The sequence below is a fragment of the Colobus angolensis genome, unplaced genomic scaffold, assembly GCF_000951035.1.
Source record: "Colobus angolensis palliatus isolate OR3802 unplaced genomic scaffold, Cang.pa_1.0 Scaffold17, whole genome shotgun sequence".
Taxonomy (NCBI): domain Eukaryota; kingdom Metazoa; phylum Chordata; class Mammalia; order Primates; family Cercopithecidae; genus Colobus; species Colobus angolensis.
In genome coordinates this window covers 14,372,758-14,388,280 of record NW_012114821.1, presented here as the reverse complement: position 1 = coordinate 14,388,280, position 15,523 = coordinate 14,372,758, and the positions used below count along the sequence as shown (strand labels likewise).

At 38.4% G+C, this 15,523-nt stretch overlaps 1 protein-coding gene across 2 annotated transcripts in view; it reads right to left on the bottom strand.

Moving 5' to 3' along the window:
- The window catches only part of ADCY8 (adenylate cyclase 8 (brain)), a 263,079-nt gene that overhangs the window by 122,664 nt on the left and 124,892 nt on the right, over window positions 1–15,523 (bottom strand). For both annotated transcript variants that reach the window (XM_011938168.1, XM_011938169.1), the window contains exons 6-7: window positions 6,985–7,143; window positions 970–1,240 (exon numbers count right to left, since the gene is read on the bottom strand). In XM_011938168.1, the coding sequence (XP_011793558.1) occupies window positions 970–1,240; window positions 6,985–7,143 (430 nt within the window). The remainder of the gene's footprint in view (window positions 1–969; window positions 1,241–6,984; window positions 7,144–15,523) is intronic.

The window sequence follows — 15,523 nt, the reverse complement described above, 5'->3', positions numbered from 1 at the left end:
TCTGCTTGGTTGAGGATCTTGTCAGAAGCTGTCAGATAGCTGTTAGATAAGTGTTATACATTGGCTATCTTGATTTCTTTCTCTAAAAATGTATAGTACAGTCACACCATTGAACTTACATGAATTCAACTAAATGTGCTGTGTCTAAGAGGTAAAAGAGAAAATCCATATTAGAGCAGGTAATTTTGCCACAGCTCTGAGCAAGCATTCTGGGAGGACAGAATCTCTGTGTCCACCTTGGTTCTTGACCTGGCTCAGCCTCAGTTGTCTAAGTGCCTCTTGGAGTCTGAGCATCTCATTGGGTTTAATGTGATTTCAATATTTGAATAAATTATTTAAAAATAATTTTGGTTATTGGTGATCTACTTCTTATGTACTGACTTTGTAGCTCTGTCCTTCATAGAAGATGCAAATCCATGTTATATAAAAATAGAATCATGTGGGCAGCTTTGAAGTTGCATGCTCCTACTGAACTCCCTGACTCCGACCATCACTTGGTGCTACTTTCCTATTTCCAAATCAGCAGTGCCCTCCTGATTTTGAATCTCAGAGGGTGATGCAGAACTGATGATGGTCAGCTACCGAAAAAGGGACATTCTCATGTACTTGACCCTCCCCTTTAGCCTTTTAATAGCAGAGGGTTTATTTTTCCCAACATGAGTGATTTTTTGGTAAAATTACAATTCAGCTTCACATAATATTTATTTTTAGCTAGGTTACAAAAAAAAAAAAAAGAGAGAGAGATTGAGAGAAGGTGTTAGGAACCCTCTGGCATTTCTGGCATTTCCTGAAATTGCATACGAGGTTAATTCTGTCCTGAGGAGACACAGAGATAGTTTGATCATTTGCAATTATGGTGCCCATTGGAGAAAAGGTTAAAGATGAATCAGTTTTCTCTGAGGCATCTGGATTGGAGATGCACACGAGCATGCATTCATGGCCAAGCAGAAGGAGGAAGAGAGGACTTACATTCTGTTTCCCCACGATATTATCAAAGGGTAGCTCAGGGCTCCAGGATCCTTCAGTGAACGTGGCCCCACTGTTTCTCCGGTCTGAGGAGCTCACTGACTCCTTGACGATATCTTCAGGCAAGGACAGCAGGCTGTCCTCAGGCTGCTTAATTAAATAAGTCTCGATATTATGCTTCCTCAGGAATTCATTCCTCTCTTTACCGTGACCCTCTTCCACGTTATAGTCACCGTTGAGGCAGTCCAGCGTGGCTTTGGAAATGTGAATCCTCCTGTGTGTAGAAGGCATAGGTCATTACACACTCCTGATGTTGCCTGCAAAGGTTGTATATTTTTTGTCCTGTACAAAGCCAACACCAGGATTACACCTGGGTATTATTAGGATATGTCCTCAAGGACAATACTTGTCTTCCTATAAAGTAGAAAGAATAAAACAAAATAGAAGCATAAATTCATGAGCACAGTATCATGGACATCGCCCCAAGAGACACTGCTGCCTCTGATAAAATACAGCCCTTCTGAGCGACACCTAAGCACATCTTTTGGCTTCTCTTATGATTGTCAGCCTGATCTCAGCAAACTTTACAGAACAGTGATTTTTTTTTTCAGTGCTGTTGATTATATCGGAAAAACAAGTGCTGCAAATGTTTCTGAACCCCAGTGGCAATTATTATCCAAATCACCAAGCAAAAACAGTTCTTTCATCATCTTGGAACCTGTCCTAGCATTTCAGTCTTTGTGTATTTGTATCTTGTTTCTCCACCTTGTCTATATTCTTCTCAAGGGTGATTCTGATAAGTCCATAGGGCTGCACTGAGGGTCCTTTGGGAAAACCACTTTGGGTGCAATTTCCCCTATAACATGTATACTATAAGGAGCAAAGAACAAAGCTGTAGACATGTGCAGGCTGGCAGCTGACTGGGCTCACTCACAAGTGAAGTGACTCATGGCTGCACAATTGTCAGCCACTGTAGCTCATGACTCAGGCTTCTTTTTTAGCAAAATAACATATGACATCAGGGCCTTGAGGATCGAACTTGATTCATGGAAATTTCACATGGTAAATTCTTCTGGGGAAGAGTTTTTCTGTCCTCATAACTGTCTAACTCAATCAGACTACTTATTGGGTTATAATGCGGTCTGGGTAGACCAGCAAGGCAAGGTGGTTACAAACATGGTTCGTTGCTAGATCTCCTGGATTCAAACCCAGCTCTGCCACTTGCCAGCTGAGAGATCTTGGGCAAATTACTTAGCCTTTCTATCAGTCCATTTTCTTACCCATAATATGGGAAACATAATAGCACCTATCTCTGATGATCATTGTGATTATTCCACGATTTGATTTGTGTAAGGTGGTCAAAACAGTGTGTGGTACAATATATACACTATAAAAGCAAATATGTAAGTTATTAAGAGTATTCTAAGAAATGCCATTGTCACCATATTACTGTTGTGTATTCCATGCCTCCTCGAGGCTTACAGAAGACTATTGTCAGGCCTTCTGAATAAGGACCCCAAGCTTTCATTCTCTGGCTCTGTCACTTCAAAGCTCATTTTCTGACACTCCTCTAATATAGCTCTCCTGCGCTGTCTCCAGCTATTCAAGTAATTGGCAATTCTCCAGATTCAATGTGCTATTTAATGCTTACTAACAATTTCCTACTGTCCAATTCAGCTCAAAAGTCATTTTCCTAAGTTTACTTTAGTATTCATTTGAATGAAAGAATGCTTAATATTTTGGCTTTTGTAATGCTAAGAACAATACATCCAAGTAAACAGAGAAGTTTTTTTAAAAATTTTAGAGTGGCTTTTAAAAATGCATTGTAGTGGCTCATGCTGAGGAAGCCGAGACGGGTGAATTGCTGGAGCTCAGGACTTTGAGACCAGCCTGGGCAACGTGACAAACACCATCTCTACAAAACACTACAAAAGTTCGCTGGGCATGGTGGTGCATGCCTGTACTCCCAGCTACTTGAGAGGCAGAGGTGGGAGGATCGCTTGACCCCAGAAAGTTGAAGCTGTAGTGAGCCAAGATCATGCCACTACACTCCAGCCTGGACGACGAAGTGAGACCCTGTCTTAGAAAAAATAAATAAATTCATTAATTAAATAAAATGCAGTTTACTTTTAGCATTAGCTCTGTTACTCCCTCTCATCCTTCTAACCTATTCTGCTAAATCCTTTGTTACAAAGAGAATAGTTCATTGCAAAGAACATGTGAAAAAACAGAAAGTACAAACAAGTCACTTCTGATAATTTAAGCATGTTCTCTACATCTTCCACATAAATATCTTGATTGATTTCAAGTGCAAGATGTTAAAAATAAGTGTGTGAAAGATGTTTTCACTCTCTTGAGAAATGTGCTGAATAAATACAAAATATTCCCAAGATGCATTTTGTTAATACATATGAACTCAATAATATTGACCTGGGAGAATAACAGATCATTTGACCTTCCATGAAATGGAAGTCCTCGCCTGCTTTCTCAGATGAATCTCAAAGTTAAGACTGGAAGCTTATCTTTTCTCCTAGGCAAAATGAACCTGGTAGGAGGGTTTTCTAAAGCACCATGGTGGATTTTCTTTTAAGATAATTAAGTTTAATATCAACCCCATTTAGCGTTTTCTCTGGATTCTACATTTTTATTATTCTGCTGTCAGTATGCAGGGGGACAAATACTTACATGTATTAACTCAATATTATGTTTTCACTAGTGAAAGAGATCCTTGCCTTCACTGATTCTTCTGCTGAAGTGCTAATCAATATATACCTAAATGTTTTGGTAGAAACTGGGTTTTATATGTTTCTTTTCATCCTTGCTACTAACTTGAGCTTTGGGGTAAGGCATTTGCAGATGAGATTCTGTAGCTTGCATTTCTTTCTAAGAAAATGTGTCAGTTTTCAGGCAATATTCTCATATATTGAGTTTCAAGTAAACCTGGCATTTTCTGATAAATTTTAATGCTAGGATATAATAAAAGTAGTCATGATACTAAATTAAGATCTAACAATTGTGTAACTCTTGCTTTGCATAAACGTTATCTGGTAGCCAGAGGTATTAGTGTGTGCCCCATGGATTATCTCATATCATTTCCGTTCTCCAAACAACTGGTATTAGACATTTCTTTGTCTCATTTTGTAGATACTGAAACTGACCCAGTAGTAATAAGTACATATTTGGCCCCAAATCATATTAGGTATTAGTGGCAGTGCTGGATTGAGATAAGTACTTTTACTTTCAGTGTCTCTCTACCACCCTGGAACTGTATTATATTGGTAACTACTACCACCACAACCACCATTAATATTTACTGAGTACAGGACAAAGGACTCTATATGCATTGTCTCATTTAACACAAGCTCAAAAACAGTGATCTTCATGGTGTGGTACTAAGGCCAGCAGTTTCTATCGGGAACTGGTAGAAAGCATCATCTTGAGTTTCGTGCCAGACATACTGAATCAGAAACTCTGCGGGTGGGGCCCAGCAAGCAATGGTTTAATAAGCCCTAGGGTGATTCCAGTGTTGAAATTTGAGAACCATTGTTCTAGAAAATCAAGGTTCAGAGGTGTTAAAGAAGAAGACAATAAAAAAGCAGAAAAATATAAACCAAAACAATATCAAACCATGGTGAGTTTGGAGTCCTGTTTTGACGTTCCTACATTTTGCACATTGACAACATCCCATGGCTAAGCAGAGCTGGATGCTGTATTGAAGGCTAGACTAAGTGCTTTTTAAGCACAAGCACATTCAAAACTGCATTTTTAAGGCTGATCATGTTTTCAGTCCAAACACAGTAAGGAAACTGGGAAGGGCATGAAGTACTTGCCACAATCTTCCAGCCTTCATAACTTGTAAGTAGTAAACCCACGGTTCAGACTCATGACTCGTGATATTAAAAATAAGGGTGTGAAAGATGATTTAAACTCAGTCACTTTTCTGTTTATTTTTACAAGTTATTTTATTCATTTCTCTTCTCTTTCAACTTTTAGTTTAGAATTGGGCAGTATATGTGCAGGCTTGCTACAAAGCATATTGCATGATGCTGGGGTTTGGGGTAAGACGGAACCCTCACACAGGTAGTTAACACAGTACCCAGCAGGTAGTTTCTCGTCCCTTGACCCACTCTCTCCCTTCTCCCTCTAGTATGTCCCAGTGTCTATTCTCGTCTATGTACTCAATGTTTAGCTCCCACTTAGAAGTGAGAACATGTGGTATTTGGTTTTCTGTTTCTGCATTATTTTGCTTAAGATAATTTCTTTCAGCTGCATCTATGTTGCTGTAAAGGACATGATGTCATTCCTTTTTATGGCTTCATAGTATTTCATGGTGATGTGCTGATTTAAACTTGGTCACTCTTCTGTTTCTTAATGTTATTGAGAACAGCAGCTAAACTGGCTTTCAGATATCAAAGCAGTATCTTACAAACCCCAAAAACATATTCTAAGGTTTGCAAAAGGAATCTATTGAGTATATGGGCAATTCCCAATTTGGTGATGCTTTTAAGATACAGGCCTGGAAACACAGATGAACTGGCTATCTTGTTTGTCTAAATTCCGCAGGTAGTTGCTTGTGGGAAAATCCTAAAGAATGGAAAGATTTAAGAAACCCAGCAGTAACACATCAGGCCTTCCTCAATTCTAGACCTGTCTGACAAACAGCCATGACACAACACATAGAGTGAAGGATCCCCACAAGAATCGTAACTGACCCGGGGCTGTCCCTGCACAGTGTACAAAGTGCTTCATACACATTGCCTGAGGTGATCTTCAGAGGAGACCTGTGAGGTGGATTATGCCCATTTAGCAGATGAGAGAACAAACTCTCATGGAGGAGGAAAATAAGTTCACAAGGTAGCAAATCGTAAGTATTATTATCTCTCTACCTGCAGTGAAGAAAGTTAGACTCAGAAGTTAAGCACTGGCCTGAGAGCACACAGGTAGAGTGATGCAAGCCAAGTTCACACTAAAATCACATGCCAGGTGCTGTGCATGCTTTACACAACTTGCTGAAGATGACAGAGTTTAGCATGGGGCAGAGTGGGAATCCTAGTTACTCTGATTCCACCACTTGTTGTCTTTTTCCCCCATGTTAACATATTACTTGATACTAAACATAATTTGCAAGAAATGGTGGCACATACCAGAGAAATCTGTGATTCCAAGGGTAGGTCTAGGGGTAGGGAAAGGAATATGTGGAAGTGCACTATCTGTCTCTATCTATCTATCTATCTATCTATCTATCTATCTATCTATCTATCTATCTATCTATCTATCATCTATCTATTTGCCTTTCTATCATCCATCTATCTATCTCCATCCATCCATCCATCCATCCATCCATCCATCCATCCATCCATCCATCCATCCATCATCTTTAAGAAAGAGAGGCTGCAGAAAATCACACTGGCTCACATATATTCGAGATCTTATTAGGTCCAATCTGTGTAAATCTTGATATGACTTTTCAAGACTTACCTTAGTTGCAGTGGCCTTTGCAGATCACTGGCACCTTTGGGGATCCTATGTGAATCAATCTTGACAGCCAAATTTGAAAAGTTGAGTTTCTAAGGAAGAGCCTGAATTTCCTCACTGAGTCCTAGGTCATGCATGGAAAGTCAGTAGGCCTTAATCCTGCCGGCCCATTAGAATTCATTGAAGAACCTAAAATAGTTTCTGCACAGATTCTGCTTTAAATAAACTGGCACAGGGCCTGGACACTAGTATTTTTTAAATGTTCCTTTGGAGATTCCAATGTGCAGCCAAGTCTAAGAACCAATGCTGTGCAGGGCACAGACCTGAACTCCTCAATGTTATTGTTATTCCATATCCTTGTTGCCTCTGATGCATTTTACTAGATTTTGGAAGCTAATAGTTGTATGATGTTTCAATATCTGGTCTCCTTCCAAATAATTGCTTCCTAGATCTAACCCTGAATTTCTGTACACAGGAAACCCACCGTCACAAAATGAGCAAATGGCAACCATTAAGCATGAAAAGGACTTTGCTTTGTCTTACCCGGGGATTCCTCCAGATTCGAGTTTGTTTGCAATGTCCACATCCCAAGACCAGACATCAAACTGCCACTTCCTTAGTCCCAGAACACCACACAGCACCGAGCCTGAGTGGATTCCAATCCTCATGTCAACATCGTGTTTTGTCCTTGACCGCACATACCTGTTGACGTAGGTAAATGGAGAGACACATGTGTAAGACCAGAGTGGGCATCCTTGGCTCTGCGCTTTCAATGTCTCCTCTTCCATGAAGCCTTCTTGGGTTCTTTAATAACTGGAAGGAGTCTCTGAACATCCTTAGACTTTTATCTGTACTTTTAAGGGCTCTTGAAACCTTCCTCCAAAACCTGCTGTGTCACCTCTGTTTCAGGGAATGCCACCAGCATCTTTTTCTACCCAACATTAACCTGTGATAGATTATTGATTTCATACTTCATTCCACATTCCATTTCCAACCAAAATGTCAACTGTTTCCTTCTTTCTAGCTCTTCTGTGACTTAGTTCAGACCACCATCATGCCCGAGTCTGGGATCCCTGCCTCAGCCTCACCTCTTTCCAGCCCATACTGTCATGGTTTCTAGTTGCTCCTTCTAAACACAAATGTGACCTCATTACCCCATCACTCTCTTCTGACCTACTCCTTAGAGCTGTGGTCTCTGAAATAGAGTGTTTACATCCCAGGGTTGAGCTGGGTCATCCATTGAGATGCAGGAAGAAAATGTTAGAACTTCCATTCACAGCTTTTGTTACTTATTTTGAAAAAATTTACCAACATTTGATATATACATTGATACTGGAAACTTAGGGGGTACATGTGTGGTCATCCTCTGACTGTAAGTATGGAGGAGGCATCTTGAGAAGACAGAAGAATTTCTACCATTGGATGATTTCCTGTAGTCATGAGCATTCTTTCTTTCAGAGTATTTTGAACAATTTTAGTTTAGGATTAAATGATGTCATTTATACAGAAAATCAAATGGTAGAATATAATACTTTGTAGTAGAATTACTAGAAAAACCTTCATTGCCCCCCAAATGCAATGATTATCTGACCTCAAAATGCTTAAAAGAGTTGTCAGACTTAAAGTTGAGCTATTCATTTGTCTTTGACAAGAAGACGAGTGTTCCAGATTTGCTGATATTTTTGTGATAATGAGTTGCCATTAATATTCCTTCTAGCATATATTTGGAAAAAACCCACAAACTTGCTTATTTTATTTGTTCCAACTCAAGATGATGACTTAAGAATGAGCAAGAAAGTAACTGATTTTTAAAGAAATTGATACTCTGAAGAAAGCATTTTGAGAATGGAAGTTTGGAAATGTTTCCATCTTTTTAAGAATTTTGTTGTAAAACCAGAGTTGTTACATCATCTATCAAAATTCCTAGAGCTGCACATTTACTAACGTTTGAATATCTTCTAAATGAAGATTTCTGATGAGGTGTGAACCCATTTATAAAGGCTTAAATCCATTTATGAGCTTGGAAAAAATTTATAACATATGTGTTTAGCTCTGATAGCCACTGAAGCCTGGTATAGAAATAAATTGAACTTAAAACCTGGCGTTTACATTATTATATCACAAACTATTAAATTTTTTTTAAAAAATTATGTTTAAACCCATTGCTCTCTAATAAATGGTGAAAGCAGAAAAGTCTTAATTAAATTAAATTAAATTGTAATTAAAATATTTTAAAATTGTAATTAAATTAAATTAAATTAAAAACTGTCATTAAATTAAAATATTTTAAAGTATTTTTATTTTCTCATTATCCTTTAAAATCCCTGTATTATGTATATTTTATGGTATATGTTTTTAAACATATAACTATAATTAATAGAATAGATAATAAATATAATTTTATTAGATATGCATATCTTCATATAATTTTATTGATAAAAATAGAGGATCAAAATATTTAGATACTACAGGTCTATAAGATACAATGGAAAATTCCTAGTCTGACACACAAAATTCCTCATGATCTGTCCAGTGCCTTAGTTATTCCTCTCATTCCTCATGCACACAACAGACTCCAGCCATCCAAACAAGAAGTCATTGTCTGAACCTTGTGCTCCTTCTTTCCTCTCTGGGACTATGGTGCTCCCTCAGTCTGGAATGTCCATTACCTCATTCAATGGAAGAGCTTCTACTCCATCTTTTAGAGTGAAGCTTGGTGTAACTCTGGCCAGTAAGCTGCCCTGATTTCCAAGTCTGACTTATGTACCTTTCCCTGTGTTCTCATTGTATCCTGGGTGAACAATAATTAGGGTGCCATGTTATAATAATCTATCTCCCGTGAACTAATTGAGAATGGGAACTTTGAACCACTACTCTTTATATTCCAATCTTAAGATTGTACTGTAGCTGGCACTTGGTTAACACTTAGCAGGTGTTTATTGAGTAGGTGGATGGGTGGATGCTTGAGTGTCCAATACTTTCTATTAATGTTCACATATATCCAAGCTTTTTGATAAAGAGTGTAAGACCCTTGAAGGCATTATTCCTGCCTGAATCAGTCGTATATTCCTCACAGCCTGGAGCATCCTGCTTTTCATACAGTAGGACTTAAGACATGCAGTGTCCTTTAAAAAAAAAAAAAGTAAATAAATAAAGAATGAATGAATCATTCCATATACTCAATTGAATCTTTGCAGCCTCTGTTCTTAAGTTGTAAGGTAATGCAAAGCTATTTACATAAGAAAGTAAAGTTGAATTGGGTTGAGAATATGGAAATATTGAGATAAATTAGACATTAGACGGGCAACTTGTGAACATTAGAAGAAATGCTTATAACTAAAGGATGAGCATTTTCTTGATCTTGGTGAAGTTCCTGGTTTCTGAGTCATTGTTTTGACGTTAACTCTTAAGTTAAAAAGCAAATGGTAGTTTATATCTACTGACAATGAAAACTGTAGGAGCCATTTAAACAAAATTTGACAAGGCAAGAGAAGAAATGGCATCCAGCCTTTGAGAGGAGCACATCAGTTTCTGATGCACTTTCCCAATGAGCTGTGCAGGAAGTCATTGAGAGGGGTCATTTGTGCTATCCACAGCCATGCCCACTACTATATTATCCAAGTGTATAGTGAGATTGTTCTCCCTGCATACTTTTTGAATACATAGTAGGTATATATATTTATGGGGTACATGAGATGTTTTGATTCAGGCAGGCAATGTGAAATAATCACATCATGGGGAATGGGGTATCCATTCCTTCAAGCATTTATCCTTTGAGTTCAAACAATCCAATTACACTCTTTTAGTTATTTTAAAATGTACAATTAAGTTATTACTGACTATAGTCTGTTGTACTATCAAATCATAGGTTTTATTTATTTTTTCTATTTTTTTTCTACCCATTAACCATCTCCACCTCCCTGCTAACCCCCCACTACCCTTCCCAGCCTCTGGTAACCATCCTTCTACTCTAGGTCGATGAGTTCAATTGTTTTGATTTTTAGATTCTGCACATAAGTGCAAACATGTGATGTTTGTGTGGATATTGATGTTGCTTTTGACCAATGATATGTGATTTGAAGTAATATGTGTCACTTCTGGGCAGAAGCTTTAAGACCATTATCAACAATACTTTTAACATTTTTTTGTCTCCTGTATCCACCACCATGAGTCAAGGAGCTCCTGATGAAGCCTTCTTAACAGGGTCCTTGAATCAGGATAAAATGTGGTGTTATGCTGCTATCACACCCCCTCCTGTAATGAACGTAAAGTGTGAATGAAAAATAAATGTTTACTGTTTGAAGTCACTGAGATTTTAGGGATGTTTGTTACTATCCTGACTGGCACAGTCATGAGTCCCAATTGATGTTTTCCTTATTACATTGTCATCACTGTAGTATGAGGGTGAATATCACAGACTTTAGTGCCGGACAGCCAAGTTCTCATCTTGTTCCATCACTTACTGGCAACATGACCTTACAAAAGTTATTTTCCTTCCCTACAGATACTTTAATCTCTGCTTCAATAACATGTTAATAATGATAACATTGTCAAGACGAGGTGAATAAACACATGTAGGGAGTTTATAACAGTGCCTGGCCTATAATAAGGACGAGTTCCTTGTCTACTATTTATGAAGGCATTGTAACCTGAGAAAATAAAATGATTTTCCCTATGACCCAGAGCTGGTAAGTAGAATTCCAGGACTAAACTGGTACTGTTGTGTTTTTAAAACCCATACTCTTTGCAACACGTGATCCTGGGCACATAGTTTAAGCTGACCCTGAGTTTCAATAGTTGTAAAATAAGGCACTACCTGATTGCTTCACTCACAGAACTATTGTGAGCCCCAAAGGATATAATAATGGATGTTAAAGTGCTTTGCCAGCTAATAGTGAGAGACTATTAAACAGCACATGGTGCTAATGTCATTAGGCAATTAACATTATACAGAGAACACACTGGAGCATCTTAATGAAAAGACATTTAGATGATTTTTATTTTCCCCTAGAAAACAAGAAGCATAGCAAGAAGACTTAACATTTTGTGTTTTTTTTTCTTTTTTCTTTTTTAATGCATGACTTTTCTTTCTCTTTCATTTTACGCCTGGGATTTGACTTAAATAAAAGATAAGAATGAAGCTATGTAAAAGTAATGAATAATTTACAGACATTGATCCTCATTAGTAAGGCTACCCCGTGGTTGCAAAGAACCACAAACACACACAATGTATTTCAAGATCAGTTCTTGAGGGGAGGACCTCGGAGCATTCTTGAAGCTAAAATGGAGGCAATTCTACTCCTAGCGACAAGTCTTGTTCAGTCCTTCCGGAGCAGAGCCCCAGGGATGTTTTGCTGTGCCTAATCAGTCACAAATTAAGAGAAAAGGGCTATAGGTGACATCTGCACCTTCTCTTTCTTCTCTAGACACTCGGGTTCTGGAGGGCAGGGATGCCACCTTCCATTCCCACTTAGCACAAAGCTTAGCACACAGACATAGTTAGTGCTGAAAACTATTTATCAAGTTAATGGAGAAAGCTCAATGGCTTTCTGGTTTCACAGGCCTGTGGCTGTCCCAAGGTGGATCTAAGAGTCCCAGAGAAACAACTGGGTTGTCTTAGGACCTGCTAGTTGGGGGAGGGGACGACCCTCTAAACCTCCTCCTTTCAAATAGAGTAAATTCACTCCCTGTTCTTCATGGTGAGATTCCATTCAAAATTTCTTTTAAATAAAAAATACATGTAATTATCATTATTATTTTTGCTCACCTCTATCTAGCTGGGGAAATATCATGCAAAAATTAACAAACCAAAGATTGACAACATTATTTATTTTAACCGAACTATTGAGGAAGCATGTTACAATTATAAGGTAAAAAATGAAGAGCCTTAGATTTTTTTCTTTCAATTTAAATGCTTCAAAGGGTTCTTTTTAGACAATCTATAGAAGTTGCTAGAGGACGCATAATCCAGTAGCAATCACTGACCTATACATTAGACAGGAATTCCAGTGCTGTAGGGGCTGGAGCAAAAAACACATATTTCCCCAGTAACACCACACAGTCATAGAACCTGCATTAAAGCAGGCCTGGATCTGACATCACACTTCTCCATTTACTGCCCGGATGTCAGGCTAGTTGCTTTAGTCTCAGTCTCAGTCTTCCCAGGTGCAATGGGGAAGAGAATTGGTCCTCTGTAGAAGTGTTAGGATGGTTCATAAAATAATGTATGTAAAACAGCCTGGTGGATACTCAATACTCAATACTCAAATACTCAAAAATAGTACCTAGTAGTAATTTTTGGAAGTAATACCAATTTTCAATTGCACAGATTGAATCAGACCAATACAAAATGATGAATTGATCACTCTACCTACCCTTTTCTGCTAAAACTCTGCCTATATCAACTCTAATCACACAGACATAGCTTCAACCAACCCATCAGCGGGGCAGTTCTCAGGCATAAACTGGTCTAAACAGAGTGAACAGTGGTTACAAAGTAGGCAGAATTGATTGGGCCCCAGTTACCTGGAAAAAACGGTGCCCTTGAACATTCCAGAACAAAGGAAAGGCAAGGGAGTTAGTTATGGAGGTCAACTGTGTTCATTGCCCAGGGCATTTTGTACAGACATGGAATCATCTTCATAACAAATCTGGGTATCACTACGAGAACCATTTTACAAAGGAGAGAACTGAGAGTCACGAGAGGTATATTGCTTTCAGTCACACAGTTATTGATGGACTAGTTAGGATTTCACCCCAGGTATATGAACCTGAACCCACTGGTCCATTTCTCCTTCCCTGCATGGCTTCTTTGAAGGGAAATACAGAAGGAAGTATGTGAACTACTGGGGTCTGAGCTGACTGAGCCCAATATATGGACACAGTCTCTACAGATTAATCTCCAAAGCCTCCCTTCTTACAGATCTGAGTTTGCTGAGGGTACTTCAGGAGTCATTGTGGGGTAGGGACTGCCAGTGTGGTGGCCATGGAGCCCAACTTTGCCTTCAACCCTGATCCATTCTATTGCCTTTGCTGCACTTCAGTATCAGCCTGCCTTATGAAACATAGGGTCCATCCACTTCTTAACATGTTTGAAAGCCACCAAGCTTACCCTGACATGAAATCACTTTGTGATTTCACAAAGTGCTTCCCAATTCATGTTCTCATTCTGATAGCCACAGTGACTCTGAAAGGTAGATGCCGATCAATATTATAAATTTTGATTTTACAGATGAGCGAACTGAGGCTCTGACAGGATTAAGATATGGTTGTTAACTCTCCTACGCCAGGCCTTTTTCCTTAATAAGCTAATTTCATCCTGCATTCAAAACGCCAAACATTCTGGGTTGGGGACATAGTTTCTTTTAAATACAACTGGAATGTTTTTTGGAGTTACTACAATTTTCAGATACACAGGGTAATACTCAGGGATAAACATTCTTATGATTCTCTGATTTTGTGTGGGTCTTCATTAACTCAGGCTGCCATAACAAAATTTACAGACTGGATGGCATAAACAAGAGGAATGTATTTCTCACAATTCTGGAGGCTGGGAAGTCTGAGATTACGGTGCCAGCAGGATCAGGTTCTGGTGAGGGCCATCTTCCTGGCTTGCAGATGGCTGCCTTCCTGCTGTGCCCCCACAAGGTGGAGAGAGCGAGCCAGCAAGCTCTTTGGGGTCTCTTCTAATAAGGGCACTAAGCCTAATTTAAACCTAATTAGCTCCCAAAAACCTCATCTCCAGATGCTGTTTTATTTGTGGTTAGGGCTTCAACACAGGAATTTTGGGGGGATAAAATTCAGCCCATAGCAGTGTGATTTATTAAATGTGGGAGTAAAGCCTATTTTTAAAAATAACTATATTATGAAATATCTTTTAAGAGATCATTCCCATTTTAATTAATTTAAAAATTATTTGATATGTTTTGTTTTTTGTCAGTAAAAATAAACATAATGTTAGAGCTAAAAGACACGGTGATCCAAGGATGCTCATGGAATATGGCTCCACCACAGCTGGGGCTCCTGGTATCTCAAAGGGAAAGACAGCTGTGGTCGCACTAGACTCCTCTGCCCACAAACCTCTAAGAGCTCTGCCACTTCTCCAATGAAGTGAAAGTGATGTTAGTATAATTATGTTGGTGCAAAAGTAATTGTGTTTTTTTGCCATTAATACATTTTGATAGTCCCCCTGACTCATCTCCACATATTCTAACTCTGGGCTTTTGCAGATGTTATTGCCTCAGGGAGGGAGGAACACTGTGATGGTTAATTTTATGTGTCAATTTGGTTAGGCCTTTGTATCCAGATATTTGGTCAAATGCCAGGCTAGATGTTGCTGGGAAGGTGTTTTTTAGGTGAGATGAACACTTAAATCAGTATACTGAGTAAATCAGATTACCCTCCACAATGTGCCTGGGCCTTACACAGTCAGTTGAAGACCTTAAGAGAAAAATTACTGCTGTTCCCCAAGGAAGATGAAATTCTGAATCCAGCCTGCTTTTGGACTCGAGCTACAGTATCAACTCTTCCCTGGATCTCCAGCCTGCTGGCCCACCCTGCAGATTTTAGACTTAACTAGCCTCCACAATTTTGTGAAGCAATTTCTTAAAAAAAATTTTTATAGGTAATACATACCCTGTTGGTTCTGTTTCTCCAGAGAACCCTAATACAAACACCTTCCTGTCATCTCTACCTGTCAAAGCTTCTTTTCTTTTTTGAAATAACATTTTCTTTTGTAGTTATATTAGTTATACATGATTATTCCTAAATATTAAAAAAATATAGTAAAGAATAAAGAAAATTAAAACTACTTAATTTCATCACAGAGCTTTATGTCCTTTCTTTTTATAAAAATAGATTTATTAAAAAGTGGAGGTTCCCATTCCAGCAGGGGTAGCTAAAAATAAATAAAAAATTTAAAAAGCTGAAGTTGGCTTAAACATGTGTGCATGTGTATATGTGTGTATTCTACCATGTATACTTTAAATGCATGAGCATTTTTTATGCCATTGAATATTAATGTAAACCATGATGTTTAATGGTTACCCATTTTTCTTTTTTTCTTTCTTCTCTTTCTTCTTCT